General features: G+C 50.7%; 1 protein-coding gene across 1 annotated transcript in view; it reads right to left on the minus strand.

Annotated features, from left to right (window-relative positions):
- Positions 1 to 22,720, minus strand: part of LOC311100941 (AT-rich interactive domain-containing protein 4B-like) — a 241,961-nt gene that overhangs the window by 183,505 nt on the left and 35,736 nt on the right. The window contains exon 3 of the mRNA XM_084141917.1: positions 18,853 to 18,963. Within this exon, the coding sequence (XP_083998043.1) occupies positions 18,853 to 18,963 (111 nt within the window). The remainder of the gene's footprint in view (positions 1 to 18,852; positions 18,964 to 22,720) is intronic.

Below are 22,720 nucleotides of genomic sequence, written 5' to 3' on the forward strand. Positions count from 1 at the left end.
GAAACCTGAACTTTTTACTACATATGAGGCATGTTTTACCTTGCTTCAGAGTAGCCTAGGCAAAATCCGACCACATTGGCGCGTAGTCTACTGTCTAAACGTTCTGATCGTAGTCTACTGTCTAAACGTTCTGATCGTAGTCTACTGTCTAAACGTTCTGATCGTAGTCTACTGTCTAAACGTTCTGATCGTAGTCTACTGTCTAAACGTTCTGATCGTAGTCTACTGTCTAAACGTTCTGATCGTAGTCTACTGTCTAAACGTTCTGATCGTAGTCTACTGTCTAAATGTTCTGATCGTAGTCTACTGTCTAAATGTTCTGATCGTAGTCTACTGTCTAAACGTTCTGATCGTAGTCTACTGTCTAAACGTTCTGATCGGTTGCTTTTTAATGTTTGTTTTATGTAGCCTACTGAATCTATCGTCCCACAGTCTGTTTCTTTCTCCACAAGCTGACCAATAGGATAGGTCAACTTCCCTACTACGGGGGATAGTAGCTTGACGTAGACGCGTCCACAAGGCCAGAGGAAGCTTTCCCTAAAGTACATTTAATGAAATTGCCAAAATGATATAGCCTAATTAGATTCCCCTAGCCTTGTTGTGGATTGCTTTTAAATCTCATTTCCTACAGTAGGAAGGCGTGTGCTTTGAAGCAGACAGAGGCGACAAGGCTGAGGGTCTGATTCTCTCACACACACGGATGCTGCCATGCGTGGCTGGTGAGGTGGTGAGTGAGGTTGTTTGAGAGCTCCTAACTAGATAAAGGGCTGATGACCTCCCTCTCTTTCCATGTATCTCCCTCCCTCTCTATCCATGTATCTCCCTCCCTCTCTATCCATGTATCTCCCTCCCTCTCTATCCATGTATCTCCCTCCCTCCCTCTCTATCCATGTATCTCCCTCCCTCTCTATCCATGTATCTCCCTCCCTCTCTATCCATGTATCTCCCTCCCTCTCTATCCATGTATCTCCCTCCCTCTCTATCCATGTATCTCCCTCCCTCCCTCTCTATCCATGTATCTCCCTCCCTCCCTCTCTATCCATGTATCTCCCTCCCTCTCTATCCATGTATCTCCCTCCCTCTCTATCCATGTATCTCCCTCCCTCTCTATCCATGTATCTCCCTCCCTCTCTATCCATGTATCTCCCTCCCTCTCTATCCATGTATCTCCCTCCCTCCCTCTCTATCCATGTATCTCCCTCCCTCTCTATCCATGTATCTCCCTCCCTCCCTCTCTATCCATGTATCTCCCTCCCTCCCTCTCTATCCATGTATCTCCCTCCCTCTCTATCCATGTATCTCCCTCCCTCTCTATCCATGTATCTCCCTCCCTCTCTATCCATGTATCTCCCTCCCTCTCTATCCATGTATCTCCCTCCCTCTCTATCCATGTATCTCCCTCCCTCCCTCCCTATCCATGTATCTCCCTCCCTCTCTATCCATGTATCTCCCTCCCTCCCTCTCTATCCATGTATCTCCCTCCCTCTCTATCCATGTATCTCCCTCCCTCTCTATCCATGTATCTCCCTCCCTCCCTCTCTATCCATGTATCTCCCTCCCTCCCTCTCTATCCATGTATCTCCCTCCCTCTCTATCCATGTATCTCCCTCCCTCTCTATCCATGTATCTCCCTCCCTCTCTATCCATGTATCTCCCTCCCCCTCTATCCATGTCTCTCCCTCCCTCTCTATCCATGTATCTCCCTCCCTCCCTCTCTATCCATGTATCTCCCTCCCTCCCTCTCTATCCATGTATCTCCCTCCCTCCCTCTCTATCCATGTATCTCCCTCCCCCTCTATCCATGTCTCTCCCTCCCTCTCTATCCATGTATCTCCCTCCCTCTCTATCCATGTATCTCCCTCCCTCTCTATCCATGTCTCTCCCTCCCTCTCTATCCATGTATCTCCCTCCCTCCCTCTCTATCCATGTATCTCCCTCCCTCCCTCTCTATCCATGTATCTCCCTCCCTCTCTATCCATGTATCTCCCTCCCTCTCTATCCATGTATCTCCCTCCCTCTCTATCCATGTATCTCCCTCCCTCCCTCTCTATCCATGTATCTCCCTCCCTCTCTATCCATGTATCTCCCTCCCTCTCTATCCATGTATCTCCCTCCCTCTCTATCCATGTATCTCCCTCCCTCTCTATCCATGTATCTCCCTCCCTCTCTATCCATGTATCTCCCTCCCTCTCTATCCATGTATCTCCCTCCCTCTCTATCCATGTATCTCCCTCCCTCTCTATCCATGTATCTCCCTCCCTCTCTATCCATGTATCTCCCTCCCTCTCTATCCATGTATCTCCCTCCCTCTCTATCCATGTATCTCCCTCCCTCTCTATCCATGTATCTCCCTCCCTCCCTCTCTCTCCATGTATCTCCCTCCCTCCCTCTCCTCTCTATCCATGTATCTCCCTCCCTCCCTCTCTATCCATGTATCTCCCTCCCTCTCTATCCATGTATCTCCCTCCCTCTCTATCCATGTATCTCTCCCTCCCTCTCTATCCATGTATCTCCCTCCCTCTCTATCCATGTATCTCCCTCCCTCCCTCTCTATCCATGTATCTCCCTCCCTCCCTCTCTCTCCATGTATCTCCCTCCCTCCCTCCCTCTCTATCCATGTATCTCCCTCCCTCCCTCTCTATCCATGTATCTCCCTCCCTCTCTATCCATGTATCTCCCTCCCTCTCTATCCATGTATCTCCCTCCCTCTCTATCCATGTATCTCCCTCCCTCTCTATCCATGTATCTCCCTCCCTCTCTATCCATGTATCTCCCTCCCTCTCTATCCATGTATCTCCCTCCCTCTCTATCCATGTATCTCTCCCTCCCTCTCTATCCATGTATCTCCCTCCCTCTCTATCCATGTATCTCCCTCCCTCTCTATCCATGTATCTCCCTCCCTCCCTCTCTATCCATGTATCTCCCTCCCTCTCTATCCATGTATCTCTCCCTCCCTCTCTATCCATGTATCTCCCTCCCTCTCTATCCATGTATCTCCCTCCCTCTCTATCCATGTATCTCCCTCCCTCCCTCTCTATCCATGTATCTCCCTCCCTCTCTATCCATGTATCTCCCTCCCTCTCTATCCATGTATCTCCCTCCCTCTCTCTCTATCCATGTATCTCCCTCCCTCTCTATCCATGTCTCTCCCTCCCTCTCTCTCTATCCATGTATCTCCCTCCCTCTCTATCCATGTATCTCCCTCCCTCTCTATCCATGTATCTCCCTCCCTCTCTATCCATGTATCTCCCTCCCTCTCTATCCATGTATCTCCCTCCCTCTCTATCCATGTATCTCCCTCCCTCTCTATCCATGTATCTCCCTCCCTCTCTATCCATGTATCTCCCTCCCTCTCTATCCATGTATCTCTCCCTCCCTCTCTATCCATGTATCTCCCTCCCTCTCTATCCATGTATCTCCCTCCCTCTCTATCCATGTATCTCCCTCCCTCCCTCCCTATCCATGTATCTCCCTCCCTCTCTATCCATGTATCTCCCTCCCTCTCTATCCATGTATCTCCCTCCCTCTCTATCCATGTATCTCCCTCCCTCTCTATCCATGTATCTCCCTCCCTCCCTCTCTATCCATGTATCTCCCTCCCTCCCTCTCTATCCATGTATCTCCCTCCCTCTCTATCCATGTATCTCCCTCCCTCTCTATCCATGTATCTCCCTCCCTCCCTCTCTATCCATGTATCTCCCTCCCTCTCTATCCATGTATCTCCCTCCCTCCCTCTCTATCCATGTATCTCCCTCCCTCTCTATCCATGTATCTCCCTCCCTCCCTCTCTATCCATGTATCTCCCTCCCTCTCTATCCATGTATCTCCCTCCCTCCCTCTCTATCCATGTATCTCCCTCCCTCTCTATCCATGTATCTCCCTCCCTCTCTATCCATGTATCTCCCTCCCTCCCTCTCTATCCATGTATCTCCCTCCCTCTCTATCCATGTATCTCCCTCCCTCTCTATCCATGTATCTCCCTCCCTCTCTATCCATGTATCTCCCTCCCTCTCTATCCATGTATCTCCCTCCCTCTCTATCCATGTATCTCCCTCCCTCCCTCTCTATCCATGTATCTCCCTCCCTCTCTATCCATGTATCTCCCTCCCTCTCTATCCATGTATCTCCCTCCCTCTCTATCCATGTATCTCTCCCTCTCTATCCATGTATCTCCCTCCCTCTCTATCCATGTATCTCCCTCCCTCCCTCTCTATCCATGTATCTCCCTCCCTCCCTCTCTATCCATGTATCTCCCTCCCTCTCTATCCATGTATCTCCCTCCTTCTCTCTCCATGTATCTCCCTCCCTCCCTCTCTATCCATGTATCTCCCTCCCTCCCTCCCTATCCATGTATCTCCCTCCCTCTCTATCCATGTATCTCCCTCCCTCCCTCTCTATCCATGTATCTCCCTCCCTCCCTCCCTATCCATGTATCTCCCTCCCTCTCTATCCATGTATCTCCCTCTCTCTCTATCCATGTATCTCCCTCCCTCTCTATCCATGTATCTCCCTCCCTCTCTATCCATGTATCTCCCTCCCTCTCTATCCATGTATCTCCCTCCCTCTCTATCCATGTATCTCCCTCCCTCTCTATCCATGTATCTCCCTCCCTCTCTATCCATGTATCTCCCTCCCTCTCTATCCATGTATCTCCCTCCCTCTCTATCCATGTATCTCCCTCCCTCTCTATCCATGTATCTCCCTCCCTCCCTCTCTATCCATGTATCTCCCTCCCTCTCTATCCATGTATCTCCCTCCCTCCCTCTCTATCCATGTATCTCCCTCCCTCCCTCTCTATCCATGTATCTCCCTCCCTCCCTCTCTATCCATCTCTCTCCCTCCCTCTCTATCCATGTATCTCCCTCCCTCCCTCCCTATCCATGTATCTCCCTCCCTCTCTATCCATGTATCTCCCTCCCTCTCTATCCATGTATCTCCCTCCCTCCCTCTCTATCCATCTCTCTCCCTCCCTCTCTATCCATGTATCTCCCTCCCTCTCTCTCTATCCATGTATCTCCCTCCCTCTCTATCCATGTATCTCCCTCCCTCCCTCTCTATCCATGTATCTCCCTCCCTCTCTATCCATGTATCTCCCTCCCTCTCTATCCATGTATCTCCCTCCCTCTCTATCCATGTATCTCCCTCCCTCCCTCTCTATCCATGTATCTCCCTCCCTCTCTATCCATGTATCTCTCCCTCCCTCTCTATCCATGTATCTCCCTCCCTCTCTATCCATGTATCTCCCTCCCTCTCTATCCATGTATCTCCCTCCCTCTCTATCCATGTATCTCCCTCCCTCCCTCTCTATCCATGTATCTCCCTCCCTCTCTATCCATGTATCTCCCTCCCTCCCTCTCTATCCATGTATCTCCCTCCCTCCCTCTCTATCCATGTATCTCCCTCCCTCTCTATCCATGTATCTCCCTCCCTCTCTATCCATGTATCTCCCTCCCTCCCTCTCTATCCATCTCTCTCCCTCCCTCTCTATCCATGTATCTCCCTCCCTCCCTCCCTATCCATGTATCTCCCTCCCTCTCTATCCATGTATCTCCCTCCCTCTCTATCCATGTATCTCCCTCCCTCCCTCTCTATCCATCTCTCTCCCTCCCTCTCTATCCATGTATCTCCCTCCCTCCCTCTCTATCCATGTATCTCCCTCCCTCTCTATCCATGTATCTCCCTCCCTCTCTATCCATGTATCTCCCTCCCTCTCTATCCATGTATCTCCCTCCCTCTCTATCCATGTATCTCCCTCCCTCCCTCTCTATCCATGTATCTCCCTCCCTCTCTATCCATGTATCTCCCTCCCTCTCTATCCATGTCTCTCCCTCCCTCTCTATCCATGTATCTCCCTCCCTCCCTCTCTATCCATGTATCTCCCTCCCTCTCTATCCATGTATCTCCCTCCCTCCCTCTCTATCCATGTATCTCCCTCCCTCCCTCTCTATCCATGTATCTCCCTCCCTCTCTATCCATGTATCTCCCTCCCTCTCTATCCATGTATCTCCCTCCCTCTCTATCCATGTATCTCCCTCCCTCTCTATCCATGTATCTCCCTCCCTCTCTATCCATGTATCTCCCTCCCTCCCTCTCTATCCATGTATCTCCCTCCCTCTCTCTCTATCCATGTATCTCCCTCCCTCCCTCTCTATCCATGTATCTCCCTCCCTCTCTATCCATGTATCTCCCTCCCTCTCTATCCATGTCTCTCCCTCCCTCTCTCTCTATCCATGTATCTCCCTCCCTCTCTATCCATGTATCTCCCTCCCTCTCTATCCATGTATCTCCCTCCCCCTCTATCCATGTATCTCCCTCCCCCTCTATCCATGTCTCACCCTCCCTCTCTATCCATGTATCTCCCTCCCCCTCTATCCATGTATCTCCCTCCCTCTCTATCCATGTATCTCCCTCCCTCTCTCTCCATGTATCTCCCTCCCTCCCTCTCTATCCATGTATCTCCCTCCCCCTCTATCCATGTCTCACCCTCCCTCTCTATCCATGTATCTCCCTCCCTCTCTATCCATGTATCTCCCTCCCTCTCTATCCATGTATCTCCCTCCCTCCCTCTCTATCCATGTATCTCCCTCCCTCCCTCTCTATCCATGTATCTCCCTCTCTATCCATGTATCTCCCTCCCTCTCTATCCATGTATCTCCCTCCCTCCCTCTCTATCCATGTATCTCCCTCCCTCTCTATCCATGTATCTCCCTCCTTCTCTCTCCATGTATCTCCCTCCCTCCCTCTCTATCCATGTATCTCCCTCCCTCCCTCCCTATCCATGTATCTCCCTCCCTCTCTATCCATGTATCTCCCTCCCTCCCTCTCTATCCATGTATCTCCCTCCCTCCCTCTCTATCCATGTATCTCCCTCCCTCTCTATCCATGTATCTCCCTCCCTCTCTATCCATGTATCTCCCTCCCTCTCTATCCATGTATCTCCCTCCCTCCCTCTCTATCCATGTATCTCCCTCCCTCTCTATCCATGTATCTCCCTCCATGTATCTCCCTCCCTCCCTCTCTATCCATGTATCTCCCTCCCCCTCTATCCATGTATCTCCCTCCCTCTCTATCCATGTATCTCCCTCCCTCTCTATCCATGTATCTCCCTCCCTCTCTATCCATGTATCTCCCTCCCTCCCTATCCATGTATCTCCCTCCCTCTCTATCCATGTATCTCCCTCCCTCCCTCTCTATCCATGTATCTCCCTCCCTCCCTCTCTATCCATGTATCTCCCTCCCTCTCTATCCATGTCTCTCCCTCCCTCTCTATCCATGTATCTCCCTCCCTCTCTATCCATGTATCTCCCTCCCTCCCTCCCTATCCATGTATCTCCCTCCCTCTCTATCCATGTCTCTCCCTCCCTCTCTATCCATGTATCTCCCTCCCTCTCTATCCATGTATCTCCCTCCCTCCCTCCCTATCCATGTATCTCCCTCCCTCCCTCCCTATCCATGTATCTCCCTCCCTCTCTATCCATGTATCTCCCTCCCTCCCTATCCATGTATCTCCCTCCCTCTCTATCCATGTATCTCCCTCCCTCTCTATCCATGTATCTCCCTCCCTCTCTATCCATGTATCTCCCTCCCTCTCTATCCATGTATCTCCCTCCCTCTCTATCCATGTATCTCCCTCCCTCCCTCCCTATCCATGTATCTCCCTCCCTCTCTATCCATGTATCTCCCTCCCTCCCTATCCATGTATCTCCCTCCCTCTCTATCCATGTATCTCCCTCCCTCTCTATCCATGTATCTCCCTCCCTCTCTATCCATGTATCTCCCTCCCTCTCTATCCATGTATCTCCCTCCCTCTCTATCCATGTATCTCCCTCCCTCTCTATCCATGTATCTCCCTCCCTCCCTCTCTATCCATGTATCTCCCTCCCTCTCTATCCATGTATCTCCCTCCCTCCCTCTCTATCCATGTATCTCCCTCCCTCCCTCTCTATCCATGTATCTCCCTCCCTCTCTATCCATGTATCTCCCTCCCTCTCTATCCATGTATCTCCCTCCCTCCCTCTCTATCCATGTATCTCCCTCCCTCTCTATCCATGCATCTCCCTCCCTCCCTCTCTATCCATGTATCTCCCTCCCTCTCTCCCTCCATGTATCTCCCTCCCTCTCTCCCTTCCTCTCTCTCTCCTCTGCCCCTCCCTATCCCTATATCTCTCTCCTCTCCTCCTCCTATCCGCTCTAAAAAAGTATTTGATCCCCTGCTGATTTTGTACGTTTGCCCACTGACAAAGACATGATCAGTCTATAATTTTAATGGTAGGTTTATTTGAACAGTGAGAGACAGAATAACAACAACATAATCCAGAAAAACGCATGTCAAACATTTTATAAATGGATTTGCATTTTAATGAGGGAAATAAGTATTTGACCCCCTCTCAATCAGAAAGATTTCTGGCTCCCAGGTGTCTTTTATACAGGTAAAGAGCTGAGATTAGGAGCACACTCTTAAAGGGAGTGCTCCTAATCTCAGCTTGTTACCTGTATAAAAAGAAAGACACACACACACACACACACACACACAACCGTTCAAAAATTTGGCCTCACTTAGAAATGTCCTTGTTTTCGAAAGAAAAGCAATTTTTTTTGTCCATTAAAAGAACATCAAATTGATCAGAAATACAGTGTAGACTTTGTTAATGTTGTAAATGGCTATTGTAGCTGGAAACAGCTGATTCATACACAGAGTATACAAAACATTATGAACATCTTCCTAATATTGAGTTACACCCCCTTTTGCCCTCAGAACAGCCTCAATTTGTCGGGGCGTGGACTCTACAAGGTGTTGAAAGTGTTCGACAGGGACGCTGGCCCATGTTGACTCCAATGCTTCCTACAGTTATGTCAAGTTGTCTGGATGTCGTTTGGGTGGTGGACCATTCTTGATACACACGGGAAACTGTTGAGTGTGAAAAGCCCAGCAGCGTTGCAGTTCTTCACACAAACCGGTGCTCCTGGCACCTACTACCATACCCCGTTCAAAGGCACTTAAATATGGCACACATACAACTAGCCTGGTCCCACAACTAGCCTGGTCTTACAACTAGCCTGGTCTTACAACTAGCCTGGTCCCACAACTAGCCTGGTCTTACAACTAGCCTGGTCCCACAACTAGCCTGGTCCCACAACTAGCCTGGTCATACAACTAGCCTGGTCCCACAACTAGCCTGGTCTTACAACTAGCCTGGTCCCACAACTAGCCTGGTCTTACAACTAGCCTGGTCCCACAACTAGCCTGGTCCCACAACTAGCCTGGTCCCACAACTAGCCTGGTCTTACAACTAGCCTGGTCATACAACTAGCCTGGTCTTACAACTAGCCTGGTCCCACAACTAGCCTGGTCCCACAACTAGCCTGGTCCCACAACTAGCCTGGTCCCACAACTAGCCTGGTCCCACAACTAGCCTGGTCCCACAACTAGCCTGGTCCCACAACTAGCCTGGTCATACAACTAGCCTGGTCCCACAACTAGCCTGGTCCCACAACTAGCCTGGTCCCACAACTAGCCTGGTCTTACAACTAGCCTGGTCTTACAACTAGCCTGGTCTTACAACTAGCCTGGTCCCACAACTAGCCTGGTCCTACAACTAGCCTGGTCTTACAACTAGCCTGGTCCCACAACTAGCCTGGTCTTACAACTAGCCTGGTCCCACAACTAGCCTGGTCTTACAACTAGCCTGGTCCCACAACTAGCCTGGTCTTACAACTAGCCTGGTCCCACAACTAGCCTGAACCCACAACTAGCCTGGTCCCACAACTAGCCTGGTCTTACAACTAGCCTGGTCCCACAACTAGCCTGGTCCCACAACTAGCCTGGTCCCACAACTAGCCTGAACCCACAACTAGCCTGGTCCCACAACTAGCCTGGTCCCACAACTAGCCTGGTCCCACAACTAGCCTGGTCCCACAACTAGCCTGGTCCCACAACTAGCCTGAACCCACAACTAGCCTGAACCCACAACTAGCCTGGTCCCACAACTAGCCTGGTCCCACAACTAGCCTGGTCCCACAACTAGCCTGGTCCCACAACTAGCCTGGTCCCACAACTAGCCTGGTCCCACAACTAGCCTGGTCCAACAACTAGCCTGGTCTTACAACTAGCCTGGTCCCACAACTAGCCTGGTCTTACAACTAGCCTGGTCCCACAACTAGCCTGGTCCCACAACTAGCCTGGTCCCACAACTAGCCTGGTCCCACAACTAGCCTGGTCCCACAACTAGCCTGGTCCCACAACTAGCCTGGTCCCACAACTAGCCTGGTCCCACAACTAGCCTGGTCCCACAACTAGCCTGGTCCTACAACTAGCCTGGTCCCACAACTAGCCTGGTCTTACAACTAGCCTGGTCCTACAACTAGCCTGGTCCCACAACTAGCCTGGTCCCACAACTAGCCTGGTCCCACAACTAGCCTGGTCCCACAACTAGCCTGGTCTTACAACTAGCCTGGTCCCACAACTAGCCTGGTCTTACAACTAGCCTGGTCCCACAACTAGCCTGGTCCCACAACTAGCCTGGTCTTACAACTAGCCTGGTCTTACAACTAGCCTGGTCCAACAACTAGCCTGGTCTTACAACTAGCCTGGTCCCACAACTAGCCTGGTCCCACAACTAGCCTGGTCCCACAACTAGCCTGGTCCCACAACTAGCCTGGTCCCACAACTAGCCTGGTCCTACAACTAGCCTGGTCCCACAACTAGCCTGGTCCTACAACTAGCCTGGTCCCACAACTAGCCTGGTCTTACAACTAGCCTGGTCTTACAACTAGCCTGGTCCCACAACTAGCCTGGTCTTACAACTAGCCTGGTCCCACAACTAGCCTGGTCCCACAACTAGCCTGGTCCCACAACTAGCCTGGTCTTACAACTAGCCTGGTCTTACAACTAGCCTGGTCCCACAACTAGCCTGGTCTTACAACTAGCCTGGTCCCACAACTAGCCTGAACCCACAACTAGCCTGGTCCAACAACTAGCCTGGTCTTACAACTAGCCTGGTCCCACAACTAGCCTGGTCTTACAACTAGCCTGGTCCACAACTAGCCTGGTCCCACAACTAGCCTGGTCCCACAACTAGCCTGGTCCCACAACTAGCCTGGTCCCACAACTAGCCTGGTCCCACAACTAGCCTGAACCCACAACTAGCCTGGTCCCACAACTAGCCTGGTCCCACAACTAGCCTGGTCTTACAACTAGCCTGGTCCCACAACTAGCCTGGTCCCACAACTAGCCTGGTCTTACAACTAGCCTGGTCCTACAACTAGCCTGGTCCCACAACTAGCCTGGTCTTACAACTAGCCTGGTCCCACAACTAGCCTGGTCCCACAACTAGCCTGGTCTTACAACTAGCCTGGTCCCACAACTAGCCTGGTCCCACAACTAGCCTGGTCCCACAACTAGCCTGGTCTTACAACTAGCCTGGTCTTACAACTAGCCTGGTCCCACAACTAGCCTGGTCCCACAACTAGCCTGGTCCCACAACTAGCCTGGTCCCACAACTAGCCTGAACCCACAACTAGCCTGGTCCCACAACTAGCCTGGTCCCACAACTAGCCTGGTCCCACAACTAGCCTGGTCTTACAACTAGCCTGGTCCTACAACTAGCCTGGTCCCACAACTAGCCTGGTCCCACAACTAGCCTGGTCTTACAACTAGCCTGGTCCCACAACTAGCCTGGTCCCACAACTAGCCTGGTCCTACAACTAGCCTGGTCCCACAACTAGCCTGGTCTTACAACTAGCCTGGTCTTACAACTAGCCTGGTCCCACAACTAGCCTGGTCCCACAACTAGCCTGAACCCACAACTAGCCTGGTCCTACAACAACTAGCCTGGTCTTACAACTAGCCTGGTCTTACAACTAGCCTGGTCTTACAACTAGTCTGGTCTTACAACTAGCCTGGTCCCACAACTAGCCTGGTCCCACAACTAGCCTGGTCCCACAACTAGCCTGGTCCCACAACTAGCCTGGTCCCATAACTAGCCTGGTCCCACAACTAGCCTGGTCCCACAACTAGCCTGGTCCCACAACTAGCCTGGTCCCACAACTAGCCTGGTCCCACAACTAGCCTGGTCCCACAACTAGCCTGGTCTTACAACTAACCTGGTCTTACAACTAGCCTGGTCTTACAACTAGCCTGGTCTTACAACTAGCCTGGTCCCACAACTAGCCTGGTCCCACAACTAGCCTGGTCCCACAACTAGCCTGGTCTTACAACTAACCTGGTCTTACAACTAGCCTGGTCTTACAACTAGCCTGGTCTTACAACTAGCCTGGTCCCACAACTAGCCTGGTCTTACAACTAACCTGGTCTTACAACTAGCCTGGTCCCACAACTAGCCTGGTCTTACAACTAGCCTGAACCCACAACTAGCCTGAACCCACAACTAGCCTGGTCCCACAACTAGCCTGGTCCCACAACTAGCCTGGTCCCACAACTAGCCTGGTCCCACAACTAGCCTGGTCCCACAACTAGCCTGGTCTTACAACTAGCCTGGTCATACAACTAGCCTGGTCTTACAACTAGCCTGGTCTTACAACTAGCCTGGTCCCACAACTAGCCTGGTCCCACAACTAGCCTGGTCCCACAACTAGCCTGAACCCACAACTAGCCTGGTCCCACAACTAGCCTGGTCCCACAACTAGCCTGGTCTTACAACTAGCCTGGTCTTACAACTAGCCTGGTCCCACAACTAGCCTGGTCCCACAACTAGCCTGGTCATACAACTAGCCTGGTCTTACAACTAGCCTGGTCCCACAACTAGCCTGGTCTTACAACTAGCCTGGTCATACAACTAGCCTGGTCCCACAACTAGCCTGGTCCCACAACTAGCCTGGTCCTACAACTAGCCTGGTCCCACAACTAGCCTGGTCCCACAACTAGCCTGGTCTTACAACTAGCCTGGTCCCACAACTAGCCTGGTCCCACAACTAGCCTGGTCCCACAACTAGCCTGGTCCCACAACTAGCCTGGTCTTACAACTAGCCTGGTCTTACAACTAGCCTGGTCCCACAACTAGCCTGGTCATACAACTAGCCTGGTCTTACAACTAGCCTGGTCCCACAACTAGCCTGGTCCCACAACTAGCCTGGTCCCACAACTAGCCTGGTCTTACAACTAACCTGGTCTTACAACTAGCCTGGTCTTACAACTAGCCTGGTCCCACAACTAGCCTGGTCATACAACTAGCCTGGTCTTACAACTAGCCTGGTCCCACAACTAGCCTGGTCCCACAACTAGCCTGGTCCCACAACTAGCCTGGTCTTACAACTAGCCTGGTCTTACAACTAGCCTGGTCCCACAACTAGCCTGGTCATACAACTAGCCTGGTCTTACAACTAGCCTGGTCCCACAACTAGCCTGGTCATACAACTAGCCTGGTCCCACAACTAGCCTGAACCCACAACTAGCCTGGTCCCACAACTAGCCTGGTCCCACAACTAGCCTGGTCTTACAACTAGCCTGGTCCTACAACTAGCCTGGTCCCACAACTAGCCTGGTCCCACAACTAGCCTGGTCCCACAACTAGCCTGGTCCCACAACTAGCCTGGTCTTACAACTAGCCTGGTCCCACAACTAGCCTGGTCTTACAACTAGCCTGGTCCCACAACTAGCCTGGTCCCACAACTAGCCTGGTCTTACAACTAGCCTGGTCTTACAACTAGCCTGGTCCCACAACTAGCCTGGTCTTACAACTAGCCTGGTCCCACAACTAGCCTGGTCCCACAACTAGCCTGGTCCCACAACTAGCCTGGTCCCACAACTAGCCTGGTCCCACAACTAGCCTGGTCCTACAACTAGCCTGGTCCCACAACTAGCCTGGTCCTACAACTAGCCTGGTCCCACAACTAGCCTGGTCTTACAACTAGCCTGGTCTTACAACTAGCCTGGTCCCACAACTAGCCTGGTCTTACAACTAGCCTGGTCCCACAACTAGCCTGGTCCCACAACTAGCCTGGTCCCACAACTAGCCTGGTCTTACAACTAGCCTGGTCTTACAACTAGCCTGGTCCCACAACTAGCCTGGTCTTACAACTAGCCTGGTCCCACAACTAGCCTGAACCCACAACTAGCCTGGTCCAACAACTAGCCTGGTCTTACAACTAGCCTGGTCCCACAACTAGCCTGGTCTTACAACTAGCCTGGTCCCACAACTAGCCTGGTCCCACAACTAGCCTGGTCCCACAACTAGCCTGGTCCCACAACTAGCCTGAACCCACAACTAGCCTGGTCCCACAACTAGCCTGGTCCCACAACTAGCCTGGTCTTACAACTAGCCTGGTCCCACAACTAGCCTGGTCCCACAACTAGCCTGGTCTTACAACTAGCCTGGTCCTACAACTAGCCTGGTCCCACAACTAGCCTGGTCTTACAACTAGCCTGGTCCCACAACTAGCCTGGTCCCACAACTAGCCTGGTCTTACAACTAGCCTGGTCCCACAACTAGCCTGGTCCCACAACTAGCCTGGTCCCACAACTAGCCTGGTCTTACAACTAGCCTGGTCTTACAACTAGCCTGGTCCCACAACTAGCCTGGTCCCACAACTAGCCTGGTCCCACAACTAGCCTGGTCCCACAACTAGCCTGAACCCACAACTAGCCTGGTCCCACAACTAGCCTGGTCCCACAACTAGCCTGGTCCCACAACTAGCCTGGTCTTACAACTAGCCTGGTCTTACAACTAGCCTGGTCCCACAACTAGCCTGGTCCCACAACTAGCCTGGTCCCACAACTAGCCCCACAACTAGCCTGGTCCCACAACTAGCCTGGTCTTACAACTAGCCTGGTCTTACAACTAGCCTGGTCCCACAACTAGCCTGGTCCCACAACTAGCCTGGTCCCACAACTAGCCTGGTCTTACAACTAGCCTGGTCCCACAACTAGCCTGGTCCCACAACTAGCCTGGTCCCACAACTAGCCTGGTCTTACAACTAGCCTGGTCCCACAACTAGCCTGGTCCCACAACTAGCCTGGTCCTACAACTAGCCTGGTCCCACAACTAGCCTGGTCTTACAACTAGCCTGGTCTTACAACTAGCCTGGTCCCACAACTAGCCTGGTCCCACAACTAGCCTGAACCCACAACTAGCCTGGTCCTACAACAACTAGCCTGGTCTTACAACTAGCCTGGTCTTACAACTAGCCTGGTCTTACAACTAGTCTGGTCTTACAACTAGCCTGGTCCCACAACTAGCCTGGTCCCACAACTAGCCTGGTCCCACAACTAGCCTGGTCCCACAACTAGCCTGGTCCCATAACTAGCCTGGTCCCACAACTAGCCTGGTCCCACAACTAGCCTGGTCCCACAACTAGCCTGGTCCCACAACTAGCCTGGTCCCACAACTAGCCTGGTCCCACAACTAGCCTGGTCTTACAACTAACCTGGTCTTACAACTAGCCTGGTCTTACAACTAGCCTGGTCTTACAACTAGCCTGGTCCCACAACTAGCCTGGTCCCACAACTAGCCTGGTCCCACAACTAGCCTGGTCTTACAACTAACCTGGTCTTACAACTAGCCTGGTCCCACAACTAGCCTGGTCCCACAACTAGCCTGGTCTTACAACTAGCCTGGTCTTACAACTAGCCTGGTCTTACAACTAGCCTGGTCCCACAACTAGCCTGGTCTTACAACTAACCTGGTCTTACAACTAGCCTGGTCCCACAACTAGCCTGGTCTTACAACTAGCCTGAACCCACAACTAGCCTGAACCCACAACTAGCCTGGTCCCACAACTAGCCTGGTCCCACAACTAGCCTGGTCCCACAACTAGCCTGGTCCCACAACTAGCCTGGTCCCACAACTAGCCTGGTCTTACAACTAGCCTGGTCATACAACTAGCCTGGTCTTACAACTAGCCTGGTCTTACAACTAGCCTGGTCCCACAACTAGCCTGGTCCCACAACTAGCCTGGTCCCACAACTAGCCTGAACCCACAACTAGCCTGGTCCCACAACTAGCCTGGTCCCACAACTAGCCTGGTCTTACAACTAGCCTGGTCTTACAACTAGCCTGGTCCCACAACTAGCCTGGTCCCACAACTAGCCTGGTCATACAACTAGCCTGGTCTTACAACTAGCCTGGTCCCACAACTAGCCTGGTCTTACAACTAGCCTGGTCCCACAACTAGCCTGGTCTTACAACTAGCCTGGTCTTACAACTAGCCTGGTCCCACAACTAGCCTGGTCATACAACTAGCCTGGTCCCACAACTAGCCTGGTCCCACAACTAGCCTGGTCCTACAACTAGCCTGGTCCCACAACTAGCCTGGTCCCACAACTAGCCTGGTCTTACAACTAGCCTGGTCCCACAACTAGCCTGAACCCACAACTAGCCTGGTCTTACAACTAGCCTGGTCCCACAACTAGCCTGGTCCCACAACTAGCCTGGTCCCACAACTAGCCTGGTCCCACAACTAGCCTGGTCTTACAACTAGCCTGGTCTTACAACTAGCCTGGTCCCACAACTAGCCTGGTCATACAACTAGCCTGGTCTTACAACTAGCCTGGTCCCACAACTAGCCTGGTCCCACAACTAGCCTGGTCCCACAACTAGCCTGGTCTTACAACTAACCTGGTCTTACAACTAGCCTGGTCTTACAACTAGCCTGGTCCCACAACTAGCCTGGTCATACAACTAGCCTGGTCTTACAACTAGCCTGGTCCCACAACTAGCCTGGTCCCACAACTAGCCTGGTCCCACAACTAGCCTGGTCATACAACTAGCCTGGTCTTACAACTAGCCTGGTCCCACAACTATAACCCACAACTAGCCTGGTCCCACAACTAGCCTGGTCTTACAACTAGCCTGGTCCCACAACTAGCCTGGTCCCACAACTAGCCTGAACCCACAACTAGCCTGGTCTTACAACTAGCCTGGTCTTACAACTAGCCTGGTCTTACAACTAGCCTGGTCCCACAACTAGCCTGGTCTTACAACTAGCCTGGTCCCACAACTAGCCTGGTCCCACAACTAGCCTGGTCCCACAACTAGCCTGGTCCCACAACTAGCCTGGTCTTACAACTAGCCTGGTCCCACAACTAGCCTGGTCTTACAACTAGCCTGGTCTTACAACTAGCCTGGTCCCACAACTAGCCTGGTCTTACAACTAGCCTGGTCCCACAACTAGCCTGGTCTTACAACTAGCCTGGTCTTACAACTAGCCTGGTCCCACAACTAGCCTGGTCTTACAACTAGCCTGGTCTTACAACTAGCCTGGTCCCACAACTAGCCTGGTCTTACAACTAGCCTGGTCCCACAACTAGCCTGGTCTTACAACTAGCCTGGTCTTACAACTAGCCTGGTCTTACAACTAGCCTGGTCTTACAACTAGCCTGGTCTTACAACTAGCCTGGTCCCACAACTAGCCTGGTCCCACAACTAGCCTGGTCCCACAACTAGCCTGGTCCTACAACTAGCCTGGTCCCACAACTAGCCTGGTCCCACAACTAGCCTGGTCCCACAACTAGCCTGGTCTTACAACTAGCCTGGTCCCACAACTAGCCTGGTCCCACAACTAGCCTGGTCCCACAACTAGCCTGGTCTTACAACTAGCCTGGTCTTACAACTAGCCTGGTCTTACAACTAGCCTGGTCCCACAACTAGCCTGGTCTTACAACTAGCCTGGTCCCACAACTAGCCTGGTCCCACAACTAGCCTGGTCCCACAACTAGCCTGGTCCCACAACTAGCCTGGTCTTACAACTAGCCTGGTCCCACAACTAGCCTGGTCTTACAACTAGCCTGGTCCCACAACTAGCCTGGTCCCACAACTAGCCTGGTCCCACAACTAGCCTGGTCCCACAACTAGCCTGGTCCCACAACTAGCCTGGTCTTACAACTAGCCTGGTCCCACAACTAGCCTGGTCTTACAACTAGCCTGGTCTTACAACTAGCCTGGTCCCACAACTAGCCTGGTCTTACAACTAGCCTGGTCCCACAACTAGCCTGGTCTTACAACTAGCCTGGTCTTACAACTAGCCTGGTCCCACAACTAGCCTGGTCTTACAACTAGCCTGGTCTTACAACTAGCCTGGTCCCACAACTAGCCTGGTCTTACAACTAGCCTGGTCCCACAACTAGCCTGGTCATACAACTAGCCTGGTCTTACAACTAGCCTGGTCTTACAACTAGCCTGGTCTTACAACTAGCCTGGTCTTACAACTAGCCTGGTCCCACAACTAGCCTGGTCCCACAACTAGCCTGGTCCCACAACTAGCCTGGTCCTACAACTAGCCTGGTCCCACAACTAGCCTGGTCCCACAACTAGCCTGGTCCCACAACTAGCCTGGTCTTACAACTAGCCTGGTCCCACAACTAGCCTGGTCCCACAACTAGCCTGGTCCCACAACTAGCCTGGTCCCACAACTAGCCTTTTCCCACAACTAGCCTGGTCCCACAACTAGCCTGGTCCCACAACTAGCCTGGTCCCACAACTAGCCTGGTCCCACAACTAGCCTGGTCCCACAACTAGCCTGGTCCCACAACTAGCCTGGTCCCACAACTAGCCTTTTCCCACAACTAGCCTGGTCCCACAACTAGCCTGGTCCCACAACTAGCCTGGTCCCACAACTAGCCTGGTCCCACAACTAGCCTGGTCCCACAACTAGCCTGGTCCCACAACTAGCCTTTTCCCACAACTAGCCTGGTCCCACAACTAGCCTGGTCCCACAACTAGCCTGAACCCACAACTAGCCTGGTCCCACAACTAGCCTGGTCTTACAACTAGCCTGGTCTTACAACTATCCTGGTCCTAGAGCCATTTGTGCTCCATTGCCAATGTTATGGTCATTGTCATACCAAACGAAGACAGGACCAACTACAGCTCCTTATCATTAACAGTGTTGAACAGTTACCTTGGCCTTGACCAGTCTCCTGGCAGTCTTAATCTTGGCCTCACAGAAAGCCCCTCTGTACTTGGCGCTGACATCAGTGCCCACTGCCAGGTAGGGCGGCTCCTCCGGGGTCTGAAGAGAGAGAGAGGGAGGGGAGAATATGAGTGGAAGGGAGTCAATGATGGCATTCAGATTAGTGGAGATGAACAAGAGATGAGTACAGGGCAGTGAGAGAAGAGGCAGAGAGGGAATAATACCATCTGTCATGAGCAAGAGATGAACTAAACTTAGGGTTGTATTCATTAGTGCACAATGGAACAAAACTTAGGGTCGTATTCATTAGTGCACAATGGAACAAAACGTTTCGCAATGGAAAACATAAACAAGCATTTGATATTGGACAAAGTCATGTAGGCCCCTCCCTGTTTCAGCCCATTTGCTTCTGTTTGGCTCATACTAGTGTACACGGCCAAGGACTACAGGGCCAAGGACTACAGGGCCAAGGACTACAGGGCCAAGGACTACAGGGCCAAGGACTACACGGCCAAGGACTACACGGCCAAGGACTACAGGGCCAAGGACTACACAGCCAAGGACTACAGGGCCAAGGACTACAGGGCCAAGGACTACAAGGCCAAGGACTACAAGGCCAAGGACTACAGGGCCAAGGACTACAAGTCGGGACTGTCTGAGGGAAAGTGAACCCAGTCAGTACTATAGGAATCCCCAGGTATATCCCCAGGTGTGAAAGTGAACCCAGCCAGTACTATAGGAATCCCCAGGTATATCCCCAGGTGTGAAAGTGAATCCAGCCAGTATTATAGGAATCCCCAGGTTTATCCCCAGGTGTGAAAGTGACACCTAAAAGACTCTCAGACCATGAGAAACAAGATTCTCTGGTCTGATGAAACCAAGATTGAACTCTTTGCCCTGAATGCCAAGCGTCACGTCTGGAGGAAACCTGGCAACATCCCTACGGTGAAGCATGGTGGTGGCAGCATCATGCTGTGGGGATGTTTTTCAGCAGCAGGGACTGGGACACTAGTCAGGATCGAGGCAAAGATGAACGGAGCAAAGTACAGAGAGATTCTTGATGAAAACCTGCTCCAGTGCGCTCAGGACCTCAAACTGGGGCGAAGGTTCACCTTCCAACAGGACAACGACCCTAAGCACACAGCCAAGACAACGCAGGAGTGGCTTCGGGACAAGTCTCTGAATGTCCTTGAGTGGCCCAGCCAGAGCCCGGACTTGAATCTGATCGAACATCTGGGAGAAACTCCCCAAATACAGGTGTGCCAAGCTTGTAGATCATACCCAAGAAGACTCGAGGCTGTAATCACTGCTAAAGGTGCTTCAAAAAAATACTGGTTAAAGGGTCTGAATACTTATGCAAATGTGATATTACAGTTCTTTATTTTTTATAAATGTGCACAAATGTTTTTAACCTGTTTTTGCTTTGTCATTATGGGGTATTGTGTGTTGATTGATGAGGGAAGGAAAACAATTTAATCCATTTTAGAATAAGGCTGTAACGTAACAAAATGTGGAAAGAGTCAAGGGGTCTGAATGCTCTCCGAAGGCACTGTAAATGATTGGCATTCAAGCAGGCAGAAATCCGGCTGGTATGATGTAGCACCGTGATAAAGTCGCTCTCCCTACACTGGAAGTTAATAGGAATACGACTTTTAGATTTCAATACTGGCCGATGTCATAACTCGGGAGGATGTCTTCGCTCGAATTTGCAATTTATCATATTCTTTGCGATATTCCTACCTCGAGAAATGTGTAATTTAACCGAGGGTCTACCACATTTTTCCAATTGGTCTGCCTCTTTAGTCCAGGGTGCATTGCACGGTGCCGTTGACAGAGATTATAGAAAGGAAGCCAATAAATGAAGGAACGTATAAACGCCCCACCCAGCAGACTGTTGACCAATCACGTTGTCTTGCTGCGTCACGCGGTAGTTAAGCTAATTGTCACGCAATCCCTGCTCAAAGTCAGTGTGACGGAAACGTGCCTACAGACATGGCAGCTCTGCTTCTAGCTCCTAAGCAACTTTGCAGTATTCTGTTATTTGTGTTATTTCTTCCATTATTAGCCCAGAATGTTTTTTGTGTTATTACATACAGCCGGAAATAACTTTTGGATATCAGAGCGGTGACAACTCACCAGCATGCCTACCAGAAATACCACATTCCTGAATTGGATCATTTGTTTGTACGCCGCAAAGCAATTTAACTTATCCCAGAGGCTGCTTCAAGACGCCGCCGGCGGAGAAGAGGTATTCGGAGTGGACTTCTAGTCCGACTCAGGAGGCGTGCACAACATCCACTGCTTCCGAGTATATTACTCACAAATGTTCAGTCCCTGGACAATAAAGTAGACGAGCTCAGGGCGAAGATCTCATACCAGAGAGACATCAGGGACTGTAACATACTCTGTTTCACAGAATCATGGCTCTCTCCAGATATACTGTCCCCGTCCATACAGCCAGCTGGGTTCTCAGTACATCGCGCAGACAGGAATAAAGAACTCTCCAGGAAGAAGAAAGGCGGAGGTGTATGTTTTATGATTACCTAATCATGGTGTGATTGTCATAACGTGCAGGAACTCAAGTCCTTTTGTTCTCCCGACCTAGAATACCTCAATCAAACGTCAACCACATTACCTCACAAGAGAATTATCTTCAGTTATAGTCACAGCCGTGTATATTCCCACTCAAGGAACTACAATGGATTTTTGTGCAAACTGGAAGCAACATATCCTGAGGGCGCATTTATTGTAGCTGGGGATTTTAACAAAGCAAATTTGAGGAAAATGCTACCGAAGTTCTATCAACACATTGCCTGTAGTAATCATGCTTCAAACACTCTTCACCACTGTTACTCTCCCTTCCAGGATGGCTACAAGGCCCTCCCCTGCCCTCCCTTCGGCAAATCAGATCACGGCTCCATTCTGCTTCCTATAGTCAGAAACTCAAACAGGAAGTATTCGTGCTAAGGTCTATTCAACGCTGGTCTGACCAATCAGAATCCATGCTTCAAGATTGTTTCAATGACCTCTGAACTCTGTTTTGACTTTCTAGTGTGGCTTGATCATCCACACTGCTAATTCTAAAGGCATGAGATGAGTACTTTAAGATAGTTTATTTTACCGAGTTGAGGGTAATTTATAATACTGAAAATTGTGAAGAAGTTTATAATTTGGTAATAATATATGTGATTCGAACCATAAAATATCAAAAGATAGAGAGAGCTTTCCCTGAATGAGGGATACCTGTCCCTAGTCAATTGTACTAATCTTGGATTACTTTACGGGATAGAAGTAAGTTGAGGTATTATCAAATTATGTCATTTTAAATTTAGGCAATGGTGGTGTTTTGTTTTTGAAAGCATTAATCACGTTGTGACTCGTGTTCAGAAAAGGGAGTAGTAATGATGGTAAGAGGATTTATTGGTACATTTGCATATTGTAGTAAGAATATGAGCAGTAGTAATCAATGTGTTATGGGTTAGATTCAATGTTTTAGGTGAAAATGTATTTGTGGTATAAGGTAGAATGTAGTGGAGTCTATGGAAACTAGTGACTATAACAAGATGCAAGAATGTGCACTTCATAATCGAGGCTTTTAATGACTGATTGATAAGTAGACTGTGTAAAGCAGCATACTGTGTCTCAACTAACAATGTTATGCAGACTTTCTTTCAAAAAGGTGAAGGCAACTCTGCCAACATGAAAGGAGAATCCGGGAGACTGTGACAGTAGAGGACTACAGAGGGAATCTTGAATCCGTATTGGTACTACGTGGCAGTAGAGGACTACAGAGGGAATCTTGAATCCGTATTGGTACTACGTGGCAGTAGAGGACTACAGAAGGAATATTGAATCC

The sequence above is a fragment of the Coregonus lavaretus genome, assembly GCF_964263955.1.
Source record: "Coregonus lavaretus genome assembly, chromosome: 25".
In the NCBI taxonomy this organism is placed as follows: Eukaryota; Metazoa; Chordata; class Actinopteri; order Salmoniformes; family Salmonidae; genus Coregonus; species Coregonus lavaretus.